Raw genomic sequence first — 22,623 nt, forward strand, 5'->3', positions numbered from 1 at the left:
TGAATATCCAAAAAGAACATCCCCTAGAAGTTTCCATTATCCACAGAACAAGAGAAGACAAATAATGAATTTAATTTATATTAATTGAACATGTTTAGTGTGATTATTATATAACAGTTATTGCACATTACACTCCACATACCTACCCTGAATGTATTTTATTTATAATATTTTAGTTCTAAATTATGTATTATTATATCTATTAATAGTTTCTAAAATTTCATAAAAGAATTCTCTGTTTCTCTAATACTATAAAGGGTATTCTCCCGTTGGTGTCATCTTTCAAAAATGTCAAATTTATCCTATAACTACCAATGATTATTCCAAAATACTCTTTTAACTACACACAACTATCCCAAAATATCTATATAATTATATCAAATTTATTTCTATAACTACCAATGATTATTCCAAAATACTCCTTTAACTACCCACAACTATCCCAAAATATTTTTATAATTATCTCAAATTTATCCCTATAAACTATCTACAATTATCTCAAAATGTCCTTATATTATTTAATTCTTTGTTATTTTTTATAATTTTAAAAAAAATTTAAAAAAAATATAAAACCGTGGAGCACGCACATAGTGCATGCGCATGGCTAGTTATTGATAATTTTCATCATTTTTTAAACCAAAATTGAAATTGACATCAACATTGATAAAAAAAATTCAATATTTTTAGGCCTTGAAATTTTAGTTGAAATCAAAATTTGAACCTTGCTTTATGTCCTAAACAAGAGAGGAAATATTTAAACCTAAAACCCTATCTCCCCACCTAATCCTACCTTGTCTAATGAAGAACTGGAAAAGACTCTTAATTTTTAAGTTCTAGCATAAATAAATATATAAGCTTAAGCCCTTGCACTGGTCTCTAAGAAAATACCTCAACATTTTCTCAACCTGCTTTGCAACACTATACTCCAGGTCCGCTTCCTTTTGCTTTGTACGTCCCAATTTTGCCATCTTCTTTGACTCTAATATCCGTGGCAAAGCATATAACTGATAATCCTCGTGCAACAGTATATACTGCATGTTTAAAATTACAACAATGATCAACGATGCAAATTGAGAATAAGTAACCACAAACCCAGAGCAAAACTGACCTCATCCCTAAATAATTTGATAACTAAGTTTTCCTTCAATACACCCTGAAAAACCATAAAAGAAGATGTAAGCAAGAATGATTGCTTCATCATTTAATTGAAAAACATACCAAAACAATAGATAAAAATAATACAAGAACTGCATACTCTATTGCTAACAAAAAGAGAATATTAGAAAGGTTAAACATCCCGAAACAGTCTCCCTTATGTTTTATAATAGGAAAAAGTAAGCTACATGTAAAGAAAATCTGCAACAATCAATCCTCATCTTGGCCATCAAAATGCAGGAGTCAATTGAATCTTTGCACCAGAGAAAGAACGTGAACAACACTAACCAATAAAAAAGTGGGATCTCTCCAAGAATAAATTGAATAACAACTATATAAGATTTTCCACCGACCTGGAAAGAAGTAGATATCAACAAGCAACAATTTTTTTAACCATTTCAGGTGGGCAAAAAGCGCGAATGGAAAGGTAATCCAGGGTCAATCAATTCAGAGTGGAATCAATAAAGATAATGGTTTAAATGTGGAATCAAGATTGTTTTTGTTCTCAATATAAACAGAAGAAGATATGAAGAGAAGGATAAGGCAACCTCTTAGAAGAAAACAAACGAAATGAAAGAAATAAAGAAAAGAAAAACAACAGGAAAAAAAAAAAGAAAAAAAAAAGATATATGGAAACAATCATGCTAACAGATTGAACTATTCCTGTTAAAAGTTCAAAAAACAAATTTCTTTAAGACTATTAGATTACCACTTTACCTAAAAGCTTAAGTTGTTAGGTTGTGGGCCAACAATGTTATCAAGCTTTAACACTCCCCTACACGAGCAGCCCGACAGCATGTGGAGAGACAAACACGCAATAGATAACACTCATTATAGGGTATACAATAATTTTTTGAACACTACTTAATAAGTGCGGCCAACAAGACTAGAACCCAGGACCTCCTGGTAAGCAGCTCTGATACCACGTTAGGTTCCACTTTATCTAAAAGCTTAAGCAGTTAGGTTGTAGGTCAACAATGTATATCAAGCTTTAACAAAAACAACCAGATGAAAAGGCTGACAGTAAAGCAGTTCACCAAAGAAACTGCAAAGACAGAGATTGACAATTAAAATACAGGTATCTCTTTAACCAAATGCCCTGAAGCACTGCAAAGAGCATATCCTGCTAGCATTCTTACCCCTGCCAAAACCTCTAAAAAGGTCAACAAGAAAGCCTCCGCTGTACCTAGAAAACACCCAGCATTTTCAGAAGCAACTCTTTTTGCATAGAAAACTTTATTAGAAAGAAAGTAAGTACAGGGACAAGACATCTTCCTAGAAATTAAATTTTATATGGAACAAAAAAGTTAAAGGATATATCTATATATATAAACGTATATAGAAATATATAAAACACTATTAATAGAGATAAAAAAAAAAGTACAGGGACAAGATAGCCTCCTAGACAAAATTTCAAAAATAAAAAATAATGATGGTAGGAACAAAAAATTACAAGTGCAGCTCTCTCTCTCTCTCTCTCTCTCTCACACACACACACACATATATATATATATATATTTATTAGTGAAGAGAAGGAAGAAAGTACAACAACAAAATATCCTCCTAGAAACTAAATTTAAAAATAAAAACTAGAGTGCAAAAAAACTAACGCAAAAGACATTGACCTCCACTGAGGTTTGGCAAAAAGACAAGGGCCTGAAGTTTCAAAAATGATACAAACCTCCCTTGATATTTGCCAAAAAGACAAAAAATTCCCTCAAAAGACTCGTCATTTTGCAAAATACAAGGATAGGTTTGTGTCTTTTTGACAAACCTCAAGGGAGGTCCCTAGAATTCTTGAAACTTTCGGGGAGGTCCTTGTAATTTTTAAAACCTCAAGGAAGGTCGGTGTCTTTTTGTCAAACCTCATGGGAGGTCAAGTGTCCTTTGCCCAAAAAATTACTAATGCCACAATGTCTGCCAATCCCTCTCTAACAATGGCAAAGTACAACAAAAGGGGTACAAAGACTTCTCCAATAACAAAAAGAAAGTGAAAAAAATAAATACAAAGCAACTCTAGTGAAGCTGTCGTAAAGCTAGAGATGCATGAGAGAAGAATAGAAGATGAGAAGAGAAGAACAAGAAAAGAAGAAGAAAAATCAGGCAGCAGTTTCCTGGGAATGCTACTCCAGGTCTGCCCTCTTATACATTAATAATAGGAAGACACAAAAGATAAAAATGCCCTCATTCAAATCACATAAGTAAAATAGCATATTTCCTCCTAATACTCCCCTAAGCATGAGGCATACAAATATCACCTTACCCCTACTTATCGCCTAAGCCCTACCTGTTATAAACATTTAGACAAGGCAGATTTAAACATATCCACAGATTTCACAAACGGAGTCTTCACAACAATCTTCAATATAGCATCCCTCAGAAAAACTAGGGTCAGCTTCAATGTTCTTTGTCCTCTCATGAAACATTAGGCTGTAGAATTATACATGGCAGCTTGATTATCAAAAAACATATATATAGGTTTTGTAACCAAGAATACCATCGCTGACATAAGAGACTTCAACCGCAGAAGTACATTGAACACTAGCTTGGTATTCTACTTAACACTAGATCTTGGTACAATAGTTCTTTTCTTTCTACACAATCTAACAAAATTACCTCCCAAAAATGTATTGTGTCAAGTAGTAGACCTTCGATCATCAACAGAGCCATCCAAAATTGCATCAAAGTATCCCATGATCTCACAATTTCAATTAAATTTACATATCAAACCATTACCAGGAAAGCCTTTGAGATGTCATGGAATCCTACATACAGCATCCCAGCATGGTTATTTGGCTAACCACCCCCACAGCAAAAGATATGTTAGGTCTGGTGAGAGTCAAGTAGATTGACTTACCAATTTACTTTCAAAGTCCAGTCCAACATCCCTAAGATCCATAGAGTATCAACTGGTTTAGCTCCTAACACATCAGTCTTGCTTAGCTAGTCTAAGGTATATTTTCACTGACATAGATTCAACACTTCCTTATACTGTGCAATCTCAATACAGTGATAGTAGCACAAAGTACACAAGTCTTCAATTTGAAACTTTGCTTTAAGCCACTGCTTGACATTTACAATCCCACTTCGGCCAATGCCAGTGATGGTGAAATCATCAACATAAACTACTAAAAATGCCATGCATGTCTCCTTTTTGCAAATAAAGATCGAATGATCAAAGTAGCAATGGATATAACCAAATAAGTTTGTCAAATCAAGCTTGAGCAGACAGCTTAAGACCATAAATGACTTTATGCAACATGCATAGTTTACCATCCTCCCCGTGCACAGCATACCCCAGAAGTTGCTCCACACATATCTCTTCCATAAAATCTCCATGAAAAAGGGCATTCTTCACATCTAACTAGTATAAAAGCCAATGAGAATTAACTCCCAACAATATTAATACATGAATGAAATTTAGATAAGCAACAAGAGAAAACATCTCAAAATAATAAAAATCATATGTTTGGGTGTGCTCCTTGGAAACCAATCGAGCCTTAAGCCATTGGAAGATATTTGATGGCCTAGACTCAACAACCATCTAACCAGTTTTCGTTACTATGAGGAAGATCCACCAAAGTCCCATGCACCCCAAGTGGATTAAGACATCCATTTCTACATTCATTATGCTCTCACTTAAGCATAGAATGTTCTTCAACTTGTGAGGAAAGAATAGAAACAACAGAAATAAACAACACAAAAGAACAAATAGGACTAGGAAGGAGAAGAACTAAAACATATTGCACAATAGGATAAGAAACCAAGGGTTATTGCATACATGTTCGGGTACCTTTTTGGCAAACAAATCCAAGTCCTGCTTGGAAAGGATCCAGGAATAGAAACAATGAAGGGCAAAAGAGGCAGCTGTGTCATGGCTTTGATGGTTGTGCCTGCTTTTCGTCATTCATAAACCCTCAATTGCTTCTTTGGCAAGTTACCAATGGATGCTGAAGAGGAGCAGAAATTTCTCCATAAGGAGAAGGGTAGGAATAGGAGGATCAACACATGGGGAACCAAAAAATGTTGAACTTAAAATACATTAATTCAAGAACCCAGCACTACAGAAAAAACGTGTCCTACAAAGAAGGTAACATTTGCACTAGTATTTTTCCGGAAAGTATGGGATCATAACATCTATATATTTTTTCAGTTCACAAGCACCCAACAAAGACACATTTAACAACATGTGGAGAGAACTTGTCTTGACCAATACATGGAACATGAACAAAACATGTGCATTCGAAGGCACAAGGGACAATAGAGAACATGGATGTTTTTGGGTACACAATAGTAAAGGGAGTTTTCCCCCTTAGAACATTGGAGGGCATCTTACTAAGCACAAAACAGCCACAAGAAGACCATCAGTCCAAAAATTTTGGGAAAATGCACATGAAAGAGTAGATACTGTGTTATGTATAGTAAATATCTATTTATCCACTCAGCTACACAATTCTAACGGATATGTACCCATGATGTTTGATGTATAATCCCTTTGACCAAGCAAGACGACTAAAGCTCATTTTGAACAAATTAAAGTGCATCATCAAAAAATGTTGAATACTATGCCCAACTGATTTCAATTTCTTGGTAGAATTGAGTACACTAAGTAAGAAATTTAGTCTGGTCTTTTAAAGGTAATCTAGGTCATACACAAAAAAATATCCACAAAGGACACAAAATATCAGCACGTCAAAGTCTTGACTCTACACAAATTTCAGATGTACGAAATGAATAAAAGAAAACAATGATTTAATACTAGATTCAACTCTAGACAAAAAAGATGTCTTAATATGCCTGATACACAAAACACTCAAAACAAGAAATGGACCTGAACAAGGGAAAAACTTGTTGCAATTTCGAAGGGCTGGATGACTAAAATGAACATGAGATTGATCTAGAGAAACACTAGGCGTAGAAATTGAAATAGTCATGTGACAAGAATGGGATCCACCACAACCACCGTTGAAACAGTACAAGCCATCCTTCTCAAGCCCTCCACCAAACCTCTTCTCCATAACACAATGAGAAGGAAAAGGTCATTGACAAGTAAAGTTTCAAGAACTAAAATAAACTATGCCTACTTGTCATATGAGAGGAGGCACCACCCTATATGAGGAGGATGGAGAGGCAAGAAGTTCAGCTCTTCTTGAATGGACCACAGTAGCACTAGACATAGAGGACTGAGTTTGGAGTTGATGCATGATGCAAAAAAGATTGTTATACTTCTCTAGGGACAAGTACATGATGTACTGAACACCCTAGTGGAGTGGCTAGGTGTATTCAGAATCACCCACGACAAGAGACTTATTGGCCCAAGTTGATTTCCCATGGAGATCCCATCAACGATCAACAGTATAATTGAATTTGCCATAATGTGTGCAAATGCAAGAATTGTCACTTTGAAATCCTTGTCTTGAGACACCATCTCTACCACAACCACCATCCAAACCTCGTCCTCGTCCTCGTCCTTGTCCTCGTCTTCATCCTCCAAAAATTCCCATACCATGGTTAGAAGCAATGCTAACCACCACAAGAAACTGCATTTATAGACACCTCCTTTTGACACCCCCCCACCCAACAAATTCACTCTCCTTCAAGGCTTCCAAGGCAAATTATTAATGTTTGGAGCCACAAAGTTTTAAGGTCATTTGGAGGCCCAAAGATCTCGACAGTTTCAGTGGGTCGCCAATATTTAAGTTTTTGTGGTGTGAAAATTATGGGTTTGGATTTCTTTCCACTGCCCTTGTAAATGGTTAATCCTTTCATTAGTTATTAGAATTGTTGTGGGAATAAAATTTATTTAGATTTGACAGCGAGATGTATGAACATATTTAGACATTCTGCATTTGGTCTCTCTCTTGGAAATTATTTGTTATACCATAATTTTAAATAATAATAATAATAATTAAAAAAAATACACACATAGCTTGTCAAATTGTTGGAAAATCCACAAAATAAATATAAGAATGAAAGGCAATAGTTTATCCCCAAACAGGTCAAACTTAGAAGTATTCCCATCAGCCTTAATTGTGCAATTGAACCCCATTATCATCAAATATTTAATAAAAGAAACAAAAGCAAAAAAAAATTTGAATGAAAATCAAAAGCCTTCATTTATGCCTCATGCCTTTGATCTTAGATGGGCTAGGCCACAATCACAAAATATTCGTCAGAGATTGTCACCAAAATATTCACCAACAATGTCACCAGCAATATTCTCCAATCTACACAGCAATCATGTTTCTTCACTTTTATTATTTTTCTCTTGCTTTCTAGCTCTTCAAGAAGTACGTGCATAAAATATGAATATTTTAATTATTAAACACTATTTTTTTATAGAAAAAGAAATTAATTAATAGGAAGAGAATTTACAGGGCGGAGAAAAGGAATCTCCCACAAAAATATGGAACAAACCTGAAAAACTAAAACACCAAAAAAAAAAAAGGAAATCAATCCAACCAATTCTTCCAATCCCTATTTAATCCTGCAAGCTAGCTTCTCTGAAAGTTCTAAACCTGTTATACCATAAAGAAGTCAAGAACTGAATCTTTTCCCACGCCAAATACCAATTTAACTTCTTCCTGGGAAAAAAAAAAAAAAAAATCCACGCATTATTTTCCAACAAAATACCCAAAAAAACTGCGTGCTTGCCAATCTTACATACAGCTGCCCTAATCTTCCTTCTACCAAAGCCCACAAAAGAAGTGATTAATAATTCTTCCACTGAATAAGGGCAGACCCAACACTCTTCCATAAAATCGAACAACTCGTTCCAAATTCTCCATGCAAAATCACAATGCAAAAAGAAGTGAAAGGCTGTTGCAGAATTGCTATAACAGAGTACACAAACGTCTAGAGAAAGCGCCTTCAAAGGTCTCCTAATCTGCAGCAAGTTATTGGTATTATTTTTGGTAAGCACAACCAACCAAGTAAACGCTTTAATTTTTGGGGGAACCTTAACCTTCCAAATAACTGAATAAAGAGGAAAGTGACAATTTGAATAGGTCAAAAACTCAAAGAATGATTTACTAGAAAACACCCCCAAATGATCCAGGCACCAAGAATGAACTTCCCTATCCAAGGATAATTTGCAACTGTTCAATACGGACAACAAGGAAGACAACACCATCTCCCTATCATTCAGAGGTCTCCTGAAATGAAGATTCCAAGAGACTGGAAAGCCCCTCCCTTTATCCACAAAGAAAGAAATAACTTTGTTTGGCTCAGAGCACAATCTAAAAAGAAGAGGAAAAGAAATGGAAAAGGAATAATTCCTGAGCCATGAGTCTTTCCACAAACGAATCCAGGATCCCCTCCCTACTACAAATTTAGTGTGAGCAGTGAAAATAGAGTAAATCTGGGAAATAGACCTCCACAGACTCCCCAAATAACTCTCAAGCTAGCATTGGTATCCCACCCATTCTCATCTAACCCAAACTTACAGCAAGTAACTCTATGCTATAGAGAATTATCATCCAAGGGGAAGTGCCACAACCATTTAGCTGAAAGCGCTGTGTTTTTAGACACCAAATTACCAGAACCCAAACCCTCCTTTTTAGACTTACTAACTTCCACCCAGTTCACTAAATGGTCCCTCCTGCCTCCGCAGACCAGACTACAAAAAATCCCTTATGATTCTCACAATCATGCTAGCGACTCCCATTGGAATTCTAAAAACAGATAAAAAATACAAAGGGATGCTAGAGAGACAAGCCTGGATAAGTGAATTCTACTGCCAAGAGAGAAAAGCGCACCCTTCCAACCATCTAATCTCTTTGTAATCTTCTCCACTACTGGATTCCAAAAATCTGCCACTCTAGGATTCCCACCCAATGGAACCCCCCAAATAAGTTAGGGGCTATTCCAATAAACCACACCCCTCGTCTGCTGCCCAAACTCTTGTCTTCTCATCAGGTACATCTAGGGATGCTGCCACTTTTCCCCATATTAATCTTAAGTCCAGAAACACTCTCGAAAACATTAAGAATACCCAAAATTCTTCTAAACAATAGGTTATGATCGTCAAGAAATAAAATGGTATTGTCAGCAAAATGAAGATGAGAAACAACCACCCCCTCATTGCCCACGCCTAATCCTTTAACCAACCCTCTATCAACCACCCTATCCACGATACTACATAAAGCATCAGCTACAAGTATGAACAAAAAGGGGGATAACGGGTCTCCTTGTCTAACGCCTCTCGGAACTTGGACGTAGTAAACCAAGTTTTAAGTTCACCATTAACAATAACTGAAAACCACACATTAGATAGACAGCCCCTAATTTACCCACTCCATCGCTCCCAAAAACACTTTTTCACAAAAACCTTATCCAGGAAGCTCCAACAAACTGTCATAGGCTTTCTCGAAATCTACTTTAAAAGCAAATCCCCTCTTCTTATTCCTACAAATATCCTCCACCACCTTGGTAAAAACTATAAAGTTCAACATGAAGTTCAATTATTTATTAATTTTTCTTCATTTTTTTAATAGTATTTAGTGCCTTTAAGCCTTTAATAGTGTATACTAATGTATTACACACATCTGCATTATAGTCCTCATATTTTATTTATTTATTATTCTATAGTTACTTTTTTTTTTGCTTTCACACCCTATTTTGTGTTCTTGAAAGCAAAAGCCATTTGATAAAGGTCATCAAGAGATCACATTCAAGCAAGATAGAAATTTGAAGGTTTTTCATGTTTACAATATGTGTAGGCATAATTTAGGATAATTGGATTGATTACATAATTTTCAGCATTCAGGGATTTGCAACTATGTTTTTTGCTTTAATTAGGGATTTGCTATTATGTCCCAAATTATGTTTCCCTATTTGTTAAATTTTATATTATTTCCCAAATCCTTTTCCATATTTGTTTCAAGAGAAAAACCTATATAAAGGCTCGGTTCTGCATTACCTGGAGGCAGATCTTAATATTGAAAATAAAGGCCGAAATTGAGTGTTGCTTCAGTGTCCCTATTCTCTTCATATTTTTCCATTTATTTACTGTTATCTTCTTCTCTAGTCTTCTTTCGATTTTCTTCTCCATTTTCTCCTTTGGCTGATTCTCTATTTCCAATCTATGATTGTGAAAATAAAAAAGATGACTGCGAAAATTTTAGAACCAAAAATACAAAGCCCCCACATTTCCCTAATTTTTTCTTCTGAAATTTTGGCCCAAAATTGCAAAAAAGAAACTATACTCGGTTTCCCTTTCAACCCCTCCCAAAGTCCAAAACTTTAGTAAAACTACCAAAATTAATACCTTAGATTGATCTACCTGAGTTGGAACTGCACACATAGAGGTTACTCAGTCCACTCTATTCTTGTGCTCGTTAGAATTAGGGTTGGGCCTCTAGGCCCTGAATTGTCTGGCATTTAAACCCACTTGTAAAACCTACGAACATAATTGCACCAAATCCAATATAATATTAATCTTGGACTCATTCCATTCAACATGTTGGCTTGGGCCCAAAAGCCCACATGAATCATCCCCTCTCCCCTCCTTCAAAAGCAATATGAAGAAAAAGACTAGCAACCTAACACCAACCTTCTCTTGACATTTCATTGCCATACCATCTCTCACCTTTGATGTATGTCCACCTTCGCCCTTGTTTGACTGGTCGTTTAACAGATCAACCCATCTACTACCATCATGATTCTGAATCCCAACATCATAACAAGAAACTGTAGCACCATTACCCACCGCAGTCATGAGCAGATCATTAAACATCCTCCATCAATCCCCATTCCAACCTGAAAAAAATTGCATACTTGTACCTTTTGCTGATTCCCACTTCAAGAAAACATCCCATTTAAGTTCTAGAAAGCCCTAAGCCTGTATAGAAACCGCCCAAATTTCTTCACTAGTGATAACTTTTCTAATCCTTTATGCCAATCGATAAGCAAGTATACATCCATTTTATTGTTGTAGCTGTGATCCTGATCACTGACTCACTTCACGCATCAGCACATATCCCACTTAGGACACATGACCAGCATCATTCACCTTTCTAAACCCGGATTGTAATCCTGATCTTACTTACCCATACCTACTTAAGCAGAACATAAACAAGATAATAAATAGGTTTAAGGGACAGAGGGAGATAGAGCACAAAAGCAAGAGAAAGCCATATTCAGGAGAAAATCAATCACATAGAGAAATTTGGTGAACTATTAAAGTAAACATGTTCCCCATTAATCTAAGGAAATGGAAACACTCAAAAACTCTACCTTGATTCCTTCTTACACTTGCTTCACACTTAGCGTACACAAATAATCGAACCCTAGAATAGGTCATTCTTAAGTCCAATCCAAACCCAAACATTTGCAGTTGATTTTTATATAGGAAAAAAAAACACCCCACTTTTTTAATTGTTGAAGTTCAAAACAACATAAGAAAATTGAATTGCAATGAATATAGAACAATAAGTTGGTAACTTGTTATATAACAAGGCATTCCTATTTTGGCCTTTTATGACACAACAATCTTTCCTCCAGATCAGATGCAGTTAGCTTGTTTCTAAAACTGTTTTTGCTTATATTATCAGGATGTCTAAATTACATAGCTCAAATATACGCATTTTTGGCAATTTTTGTAAGAATCTTACATGTGCATAGATGCACAAAATCATGGATAACAGTTTGCTCCTGACCAAGAGATTCAAACATCTTACATATCTCAAAGTATATATTCATGACAGCTCTAGTACAAGAATCTTACATGTGCACAACTGCTCTAGTGTAAGAACAGAAGGCAATATCCTGCTGACTGAGTGATACAAAATTGGATGTGTTTAGTGTATCAGTTATGCATAAAACTCTTTATTTTAGAAGAAGATTATGTTTTCCACTTTTTCTATGCTCATTTTAGATAGATGTCTTGTTGAATAATAAGGATAAAAGAATTAAGGAATGACATGAATGTACCGAAGCTATATCAATGCTCGTTACACGGAGTAGTTCATCAGGGCAAACAAGATACCCAAATAGTACCCACTCCCGATAAGAAGTCACATTAGCTAAATCTTGGGCTCTCTGCAGTGAAAAAGAATGGCATGAGAAATCATGTGTAATTGACCAGTATCAACTTAAAAAACAAGTGCAAAAAGTTCAAAAATAATAATACAAATGAGTGAAGATAACATAAAAAATGTAGCAAGTTAACAAAATATTTCAAAAAAAAAAAATAATAATGTGACATCAACTGCACAAGGCTGCTACGCCATCCAGGGCCTCTGGGGAGGGCAACAGTAGCGGAGTCTTACCTGCATATTTTAAAATCAGTCAAAATTATGAGGGGAATACGTACCATAGGGTGTGCAGAATTTGTAAGTATGTCTGGATATCGAGGATGAAATGGACTTAGAAACCCCTCATTTCTCAGTTTCCTTGTATCTGTAGAAAGAAAAATTACAGGGCCCACAGCTTCTAAAACCTGTAAAAGAAAACCAAATTAAAACCTTTGGTCGTGACATGTCATGATCATTTTTTTAGTTTTCCTACAATATCATAGACTAATGTGTAGCATTAGTGGAGAAATGAGCATCATTGGCTGGTTACTCCCATAATTCATTTCCTCTTCAGAAAATTCCCTTCAACTATTCGTGTCAAATAAACAATATTAGGGATCATGCTGCATCTTAAGTTTATCTGGATTTCAAATATAGGGATATAGACAATCTATGTGCACTAATTTAACAAGTCATATACATTCTATGAGCATTTTTTAAATCATTTATTGATAAAGCTTAAGTATTACAGATAATGACACCCATATTACTTTTTTTTTCTTTTTTCTTTTTTTTGCATTACAAAGCAGACATTTTTTCCTTGCTAGAGTCACTGTGGTTGGGAGATTGTGTAGCTTTACATCAAGGTTGTCATAAAGAAACAAAAATTGCAGGAAGAGGAAACATTTTCCACCTTTGCAACAGTTTTTGAATGAACCAAATGACAGGATAAAGTTATTAACAAAACAAGTATTTCGCCTGTTAGTCTGTTACACAAGTATTTGCGCGTGCAACACTGGTCATCATGAAAATTGGTTCAAAAAACTTATGTCATTCTCCCAACTACTAAAAAGGATTTCAGGTTACACAATCTTTAAGAGAAAAATGAACACAAATATCACACTAGCACCAATGCATAACTAGATTGTAGAGGGAAAAAATATGAGCATCAATCTGAAATCATTTAAAACATAAAAGTGAAGGATGAAGAATGAGATGTATGACCTCTCCAATACGAGGGCTAACAAAATTTAGGTCTTCATGTAACCCTATCAATGGTGGGTCATAAGAGTCTATGAATTGAACCAACCTGTCATCCCACCAAAATAAAAAAAACTTATCTCAGTTAGAACATCCATAAGCTGTGAAATAGAATCATATAACAAATTTATACTTCAAAGAAAATACAAGTACAAATTTGAGGATAAGTTTAAGAAGAACTTAAGGCTTTTTTATACTGATTTTTATGTTACAGTTAAAATGCAAGAGTGAATTTAAGAATGTTTGTTGAAGAATATTATAGTAAGTTGAAAAAAATACTAAATTTTACTTGTGTATGGAATGCAAATTTGCTCCATTGTCCTATTCATTTCATGTAACCATACTAAGAATGAGAAATTCACAACACAAGAATGTCCAATGAAGAATGACATCATCAAAATGAAATTTGGCAATCCCCTGAAGTATTTTAAATCAATGCATCCCTCCTTACCAAGCATGATCCTGACTCAAGTAATTACAAAAAAAATCTCAAGACACAAGTCAAAGCATGTCATAAACCAGGCAAAGAATAAGAATGTCATTATTTATCAAAATGATCATGCCCAGGACAATAAAAAGGATTAAAGAGTGATGTAGGAGATAGCAGCAGAGCAGAAAATATTGCCAGCGATAGTATTAACAAACATATGTGAACAAGTTGAATAAGTACCCATGAATCCATATAGCCTTAGCTTTCCACATTATCTATTAATGGTGAACATAGGCTGTCCATGTGTGTTGAACTTAACTATTCAGCACTCTAAAAATGGTTAATAAACCCCCACCAAATTACTTAGACAAAGAATCCTATCATTAAAATGATTTATTCAGCGACTCCCACACTCTTCTCTTCTTTCTCTTTCTCTCCCTTAACTTCTCCCTGTTTTTTTTCTATCACTATACCTGTCCAATATTAATCTCTCCCTTGCTGTGGGTCTCTCATCTCATCATCTCTGTTCTGAAAATTCAGTTAAAATATATATATATATATATATATATAGTAGTTCTGCAGTTTCTGAACTTTTCATAAAATTCCAGTCATTTCCATTTTTCGAAACAAGATTTTCCTGTATTCTATTCTCTCTTTTGGTTTTGTTTCTCACCAACCAAACAGATCTGCTCTCTGAACTTCCTTTCTTTCCTTTCTTTTTTTCTTTTCTCCTAAAGACTCAAACAAATCCAAGGATTCTTGTTTCTTCAGCCCTAAAATCATGAAGAGGCAATAAAGATTTATGGGTTGAGGAATCTTGTTTCTTCAATATTCTTGGATTTGAATCTTGATTTTAGATTTGAAGAATTCTTGCAATACCTCATTGCTGAAATATTCTTCGAATTGATTTTTATTAGCAGCATCAAATTTCTTGCATCAAAGACACTTACAATGGTATTTTTCAAGTGGTTGTCATTACCTTTTTTAGTTTTAGCCACCGGTGAGATCTTCTTCTCTCTTATTATTTCTTTTTTTATTACAATTATTAATAAAATTTCCAATAGTTGGTTAGTAGTGAAGATTTTATGTTTTTGATTTGTAGGTTTAGTATATGCTTTTTTGTGTTTTTGTATTTTTCATTTGCAAGTTTTAGAATATACAAAATTTCTCAAAAAGTACTATTGCATGGTTTTTAATTTTAGTCTACCTTGGATTAACACCAAAAATTGTATGCTTTAAAACTTTTTAATGCATTGTATTGTGTGTGTGGTTCTATTCGTTGTAGGGTGCGACTTAGAATAATGTTTGTGTGAAATAAGTTTGCAAAAAAAAAAAAAGCAAATATGTACTTCACCAGTGTAACATAAATTATTTGTACACACAACCAGTCCCAAGCCCGAATAAAGGAGTACGGTTGTGTTAGGTAGCCGACAGCCATCGTAAAACTTTGTCAAATCTTATTATCATGAGTTCTTACCAAATTCACCTAGATCAAGGGAATAGACCGGGCCAATATAAAAGGGAAAGGGCAAATAAGTTAGCTCAAGAAACTAAGATAAGATTAGCAACTTGGAATATAGGGTCTTAAGGGAAAAAGTGTGGAATTAATGGAAATAATCTTTAGAAAAAAAAAAATTAACTTAATCTGCCTTCAAGAGATGAAATGGGAGAAGAGAAAGCTAGAGAATTTAAAAAATCAGGATTTAAACTCTAGTACACTAGTAAAGAGAAACATAAAAACTGGGTGGGTAAAAGAATACTGGTGATGTAGGAAAGATATTATAATTTATATAGAGAAATAGAATTGAGAGAATTAGAAGAAAAAGAAGAAGGTAAAAAGAAGAGAAGAAAAAGAAGAAAAGCAGCAGCAGCAACAGGAATACAGAACAGAGAGAAGAACAGAGAAGGGGAGGGAACAGAACATGGTGAGAGACAGAATTAGAAGAGAGATAAGAGAAGGAAGGAGGAGAAGAGATGAGGAGGATAGCAGAACCTGCGGGAGAGAGAGAGAGAGAGAGAGACAGAAAGAGAGGGAAACTGCAATCTGATTCAAGACAATAACTGTACAATAACTTACATGTCCAACACTTAGAGCCACTACTAACTAGAACACATATTTACATAAAAGCCCCAATAAAACAAGAAATTACAAAACACCCTAAAGTATTTAATTACACAAAATAAACCTAAATTGCCTAAACTTCTAAAATAACAAGACTTTCCCAAACTAACATATAAAAACCTACATACAATATGAACATCTAAAATCCTCCATTGGTAGTTCTCCATCAATCTCCCCTTGTTAGAGAAAACTCGACCTCAAATTTTGTAATGGCATGGTAGCTTTAGCTCCATGCGTGGAAACAAAGTCAAACAAGTAGGCAAATTAATAAGAGACATGATCTGCATTGCATCGTCAATCACCATTGGAGAAAATATAGTAGATTGTCCAACCGCAAGTAGCATAGAAGGCTGCAATGTCCTCTGATAAAATAACGAGTCCTCCAAACAAGAAATCAATTTAATATCCAAATCTATAGACAGCTCAAACAAATATGCATTCGGTCCATACTCTAAGATGATAGACAACGTTTCACTAGATTTGGTTAAGGAAAAAATGTAGAGGGAGAAGATGAAGGGATGGAGGCGCAAGTTTACAGGATTGAGGAGAAATAATCTGAAGAGGATTTTCAACAATAGGTTCCATGACTAAAGAATTTTCAACAAACTCTACACCAGCCAATTGTTCCTTGCTCTTTGGGTTAGAAATGGAAAATTGAGCTTGAAGAGCAAGGTCATTGACAGGCATATCTGTCCTAGTAATTGGCAACTCATCTTGCTGTTCATTTCGAGTTTCAACAACTAAGTTTGATGACAAATCAAGGTCCAACTGTGGCCTTGAAGCCCCAACAATGCTTACAGTCACTAAAGACAAGTCTATGACCTCATTTTGAGAAGATTCATGGTTCATACCAACAGAAGAATCAAAAAATTGTGCACTAGTTATATGCATGTCATTTATGTAGTCATGATATTCTATAATGCAGCAATTTGGATGGGCACTTTTGATATTTGATTGTTTATCCTCAACAATTTGAGTTTTCTCTTGAACATCTTGTGTGAGGATCTAGGAATTCTACGTGACCATGGAGAAATTGATCTAGAATGATGAAACTCTTTTAAGATAGGAAGTGGTGTTATAGATTGGTGGTTGGAGAAATCTCTCAGCTTCCAAACCCATGTGGTAAGCGGCGCAAGCCTCATATAGAGTAGTGGGATATTTTTGAATTCGCATAATCATAAACCTTTTGATTTCATCCCTCAACCCTTTCTTGAACAAAATTATAGGTTCCTTACAAAGAGCACACCGATAAATGAGGTCCCTAAATTAAAGGTAATAATTGGTGACACTAGAAGAAAGTTGTCTAAGACTACACAGTTGGTACAGTAGTTGTTGAGAATTTCCAACTATGTAGGAACCACATATATGGAATTTACTCTTTTTTTTTCAACCAGAGAGTAAATATGGATCAGTGCAAACTTGAACAAGTACCAAATAGATAAGCAACATTAAATCAATTTCTAAGGAGTCCAAGTAGTGTAAGTCTATACAATGTTACCAAAATCTCCTTGTTCTGACTTTGTAGTTTCGAGATTTCAAACATTTCACTTCAACTTCTTATAGATGCTTCAAGAACTATGACAGAGCACTGATTTTACCCTCCAAAAATAGGAACTAAGCAATCCAAGATTAGTTTCTTCAAAATCAACATAAAAATCTCAGAGAGGAAAACCAATTTGTCATAGTAAAACCTCAAAACACAGCAACTAGGCCTCAATTTGGATGTTGGCAGACCTTCAAAACTCAGAAATTTGCTCAAGCAGCCCAAGATTAGGCTGTGTTTCACGTTGGGAATGCGAACCAAGCTTGATAATTCAATATTCACTGAGAAATATTAAAACTATATAAGGTAAAATCCAAATTTTCAAAGCTGGAAGTAATTTCTAGCGAATCTGGGCAAAACAGGGGAAGTCCAGCAACTTCCCCATGCGCATGGCTGGCACGTGGAGACCTATTGTCTTCTCATAACAGCCCCTGCAATGCATTCATCAAGTCATCCTTGGCTTTAGGGTTCGTGCAGTTTCATCATCGACAAAGTGTGATCGTTCGACTTTATCATAGTCAATCTTTTAGTGAAAGACCTTAAAGTGGGTAGAGAGGAATCACAGTGTCAAACCTTCAGTTTGCGAATGATTCTATCTTTATTTTCTAGAGGATCATATGCCTTCTTTCATTAATATTTAGGGGCTCCTTAAAATCGTTGAAAAGGTTTCGAGGCTTAAGATTTGGGTAAGAGTGGTATTGCAACCATTAACGTGCCAGCAAAGTGTGTTAGGTATTTAGCCATGGAAGTTGGGTGCGCTAAGCCAGGTGTCACGAGCTAAGCTTGTTCAGGGAATTATGCTTGCCTGTGACCGCTTATCTCGTGTGCTTAGGATGGGTTTCCATCATGTAAATACTAGTGTAGGGTTATTTTCTGCTAGTAGAGTCTTTGTAAGCCAATTAAGGCAGTATGACTCCTCGGTCACTTTGATGTTTCCTAGTGCCAGGATGATAATTACACAAAAACCTCTTTAGGGGAGGGTGAGTGTTCATCAGTCATTGTAAAACTCACTAGCAATTGTCAACGTGCTTAGCCGACTCGCCTCCCTCGCTAAGTACAACATGTCAACGGAGGATTTGTTAATGAATTACGTTTGCTTCAATGTTTACTGCTTGCTTGCCACGACTTTCATGAATTGATTACTATTTCCGCTACTATCTGAATGAATGTTAATGAAAGTGCTTTGTGGATGAATGTTGGTAAACGATAGGCTGGCTAGTTAAGCAAGAGTGCATTAGCTAGCGCGGCACGGCCCTTCACAACAGTGTGAAAATAGTCGGACCGTGACATTTGGTATCAAAGCCAAGTCGGTGATACTTGGTGAGAGCCCAAGGTTGAGTTGCTACATGAATTCGATTGCCTTCATTGTTGGATTTGGGAAGCTTTGGTAAGTGACCATGGCACCAAACACTGCTGAGAGGATCAGCGTGCTGGAAGCACGGGTTGAGACAACAACCAACACTGTGGCCGCGAAGGTGGCCCAGATGAGAGAACTTGTTGATGAGGTGAAGGGATCACAAAAACATCAAACAAGTTTGATAGGTGACATGTCAGAGGACTTTCGCCACACAGTTGAAACTTTGCAGTCGCAGATGGCTGATCTGGATGCAAAGGTGAATGTGATGGTTCTTGCTATGGGAAACTCCAACACTCCGGGAGTTAGCAAGACCAAGGTGTCAGAACCCAGGACGTATGGGGGTGCCCAAAATGCCAAGGAGTTAGAGAACTTCTTGTTTGATGTGAAGCAGTACTTTCGCGTTGTGAGGATGGCCTTAGAACAAGCAAAGGTGGATACTGCGACCATGTACTTAATTGGTGATGCCAAACTGTGGTGGCATACCAAGTACAGAGAAATTGAAAATGGAAGCTGTGTAATTGATAGTTGGGCAGACTTGAAGAGAGAGCTCAAGGCCCAATTCTTTCTTGAGAATGTTGAGTATAATGCAAGGAGAAAACTGAGAGATCTCAAGCATACGGGGTCAATCAGCGAATATGTGAAACAATTTTCTGCTTTAATGTTGGATATTCGGGATATGTCGGAGAAGGACAAGTTGTTCTATTTTCTTGAGGGGATGAAACCGTGGGCAAGAACTGAACTTCATAGGCAAAGGGTTCAAGACTTGTCAACTGCACAAGCGGCTACAGAACACTTGACTGACTACGCTGGTGATGATACCGCTTCGTCCAAACGGTTTGGCGGAGAGGGAAACAGTGGAAAGTCTTTCAAGAATGGCAAACCCAAGAGTGGGGGAGCCGACTCTAAATCATCAACCTCAAAGGAAGCTTCGTCGTCTCAAGGGTTCAACACACCCAATGGAAAGGGGAAAAGTAAAATTTCATGCTACTTGTGTGGTGGATCTCACAAAATGAGTGAGTGTCAACACAAGAGTTTACTCAATGCCTTACAAGCTTCTACTTCGGGAAAAGGGGTGGAAAGCAAGGAGGAAGAGGATGATGCCCCGAGGGTGGGTTCAGTGCGGTTGGTGAACGCATTGGAAAAGCAGGCAAAAACACCAAAAGTTACACGAGCAAAAGGGTTAATGTTTGTGGACTTGAGGATAAATGGGAAGAGTACTTGCACTATGGTGGATATGGGAGCTACTCATAATTTTGTTTCACAGTTGGAAGCAGGGAGACTCAACTTATCCTTAGAGAAGGATATAGGACGCATGAAAGCAGTTAACTCTGTAGCCCAGCCTACTCTGGGAGTAGCCAAGCAAGTGGATGTAAAGCTTGGACAGTGGGAAGGTCATGCGAATTTCACAGCAATGCCATTGGATGACTTTCCAATCATTCTAGGAATGGAGTTCCTAAGGGGGACGAGGGCAGTGCTGATGCCTTGGGCTAGTTCCCTGTGTCTGATGGGAGATCACTCGTGCATGGTGCAAGTCGTTGCAACGAAACGAGACGAAGGGAAGTCCCTTTTAGCCATACAACTCAATGAGGAATTGGGTCAGGGTGAGCAGACACGTCTAGCCACGGTGGTAGTAGACAAAGAAGTAGGCCAAGACCTGGAGCCTACGACCATTCAAGCGGTGTTGGATGAGTATAAGGAGGTGTTGCCGGATAAGCTACCTCACAATTTGCCTTCACGACGGACTGTGGAGGATGAGATCGAGTTGTTATCAGGAGTGAAACCACTTGCTAAAGGGCCATGTCGGATTGCGCCTCGAGAGATAGTAGAGTTGGGGAAACAACTTGATGAATTGGAAGTAGGATGTGTTCGTCCTTCCAAAACACCGTTGGGAGCATCGGTGTTGTTTCAGAAGAAACATGAAGAGCATCTACGGAAGGTGTTCAATAGGCTGAGGGGAAACAATCTGGATGTGAAGAAGGAGAATTTCTCTTTCGCTCGGTGGAGCAACAAATTCCTTGGCCAAGTGGTTGAACAAGGTCGTATCCGGAGGGGTATGGAAAAGGTAAGGATGATTCAAGAACGGAAGATCCCCACGACAGTGAAGGAGTTGCGTTCCTTTCTTGGCCTTACTAGATACTGCAGGAAGTTCGTTGAGGGGTATTCGCGGAGAATGACTCCAATGACAGAACTACTGGGAAGGTATTATTGGCCGCACACGCGGGATGATGTGGTTGATTATACCAAAACTTGTCTCACTTGCCAACAAGACAAGGGGGAGCAGAAGAAGTACGGTACTTTCATTGCCGCACCAGAATACTGTTTGGCAAAGGAGACGACACAATTATTCCTTGTGACTGTTGTGAAACATTGGAGTGTTCCCCAAGTTATTATTTGTGACCAAGATTTAATGTTCACTGACAACTTCTTGACAGAGTTTTTCAGGATATTCAGGTCACATCTTGACATCTCTTCGAGTTATCACCGACAGACATACGGACAGATGAAGAGATTCAGAGAGCTGCTAGATGAGTACTTGTGCCATTTTGTCAATGACAACCAAAAGAGTGGCGTGCAACTACTTGATGTGGCTCCGTTCTGTGGCAATGCCCAAAGGCGCTCAACAACCAACAAGAGCCCTTTTGAGCTTGTTACAGGCCAGCTGCCGCTATTACCTAACACAGTGGGTGAGCCGTACAGACGAAAGAGTCCTAGGGCGAACATCTTCACTAGTGAAGGGAGACAAAATGCAGACTTTGCCCAAGCCTATCTAGAGAAAGCTTCTGAGCAAATGAAGAAGTGGGCAGATCAGGAGAGAAGACCGCAGTTTCATGTCAACTGCTTCAAGCCATTCAACGCCAACACCAACAACCTGAGCAGAAGTTAGTCAAACAGCGCAGAGTTGAAGACAGTGCAACTTGACAGACATGAAGTTGAAGAGATCCTTGCAGATAGAAAGTTCATATCCTCAAGGAAGAAGCGGCAGAAGTTCCTAGTGAAGTGAAAGTGTCTTGATAACAAAGAAATCAGCTGGATTTCTGCGGAAGATTTGAAGCCATTCGTGGACAAAGTTGAAGTGTACCTATCGCCAAAAGTCTACGAGGACGTCGACTGCATAAGTGGGGAAGAATGTCACGAGCTAAGCTTGTTCAAGGCATTATGCTTGCCTGTGACCGCTTATCTCGTGTGCTTAGGATGGGTTTCCATCATGTAAATACTAGTGTAGAGTTATTTTCTGCTAGTAAAGTCTTTGTAAGCCAAATAGGGCAGTATGACTCCTCGGTCACTTTGATGTTTCCTAGTGCCAAGATGATAATTACATAAAAATCTCTTTAGGGGAGGGTGAGTGTTCATCAGTCATTGTAAAACTCACTAACAATTGTCAACGTGCTTAGCCTACTCGCCTCCCTCGCTAAGTACAACATGTCAACGGAGGATTTGTTAATGAATTACGTTTGCTTCAATGTTTACTGCTTGCTTGCCACGACTTTCATGAATTGATTACTATTTCCGCTGCTATCTAAATGAATGTTAATGAAAGTGCTTTGTGGATGAATGTTGGTAAACGATAGGCTGGCTAGTTAAGCAAGAGTGCTTTAGCTAGCGTCGCACGGCCCTTCACAACGGTGTGAAAATAGTTGGACCGTGACACCACGTCAGATATTGCCCTATCTAGGGGTTCCTTTAGGAGGTAATCTTAGATCATCTAGTTTTGGGATCCTGTGGTGGAGAGCGTCCAAGCAT

General features: G+C 37.1%; 1 protein-coding gene across 1 annotated transcript in view; it reads right to left on the reverse strand.

Moving 5' to 3' along the window:
- The window catches only part of LOC131159189 (protein NAP1), a 118,995-nt gene that overhangs the window by 88,997 nt on the left and 7,375 nt on the right, over positions 1 to 22,623 (reverse strand). Inside the window, exons 7-11 of the mRNA XM_058113903.1 lie at positions 13,395 to 13,479; positions 12,470 to 12,595; positions 12,088 to 12,195; positions 1,109 to 1,153; positions 889 to 1,031 (exon numbers count right to left, since the gene is read on the reverse strand). Coding sequence (XP_057969886.1) covers positions 889 to 1,031; positions 1,109 to 1,153; positions 12,088 to 12,195; positions 12,470 to 12,595; positions 13,395 to 13,479 — 507 coding nt within the window. The remainder of the gene's footprint in view (positions 1 to 888; positions 1,032 to 1,108; positions 1,154 to 12,087; positions 12,196 to 12,469; positions 12,596 to 13,394; positions 13,480 to 22,623) is intronic.

Source organism: Malania oleifera, chromosome 7 (assembly GCF_029873635.1).
Source record: "Malania oleifera isolate guangnan ecotype guangnan chromosome 7, ASM2987363v1, whole genome shotgun sequence".
In the NCBI taxonomy this organism is placed as follows: domain Eukaryota; kingdom Viridiplantae; phylum Streptophyta; class Magnoliopsida; order Santalales; family Ximeniaceae; genus Malania; species Malania oleifera.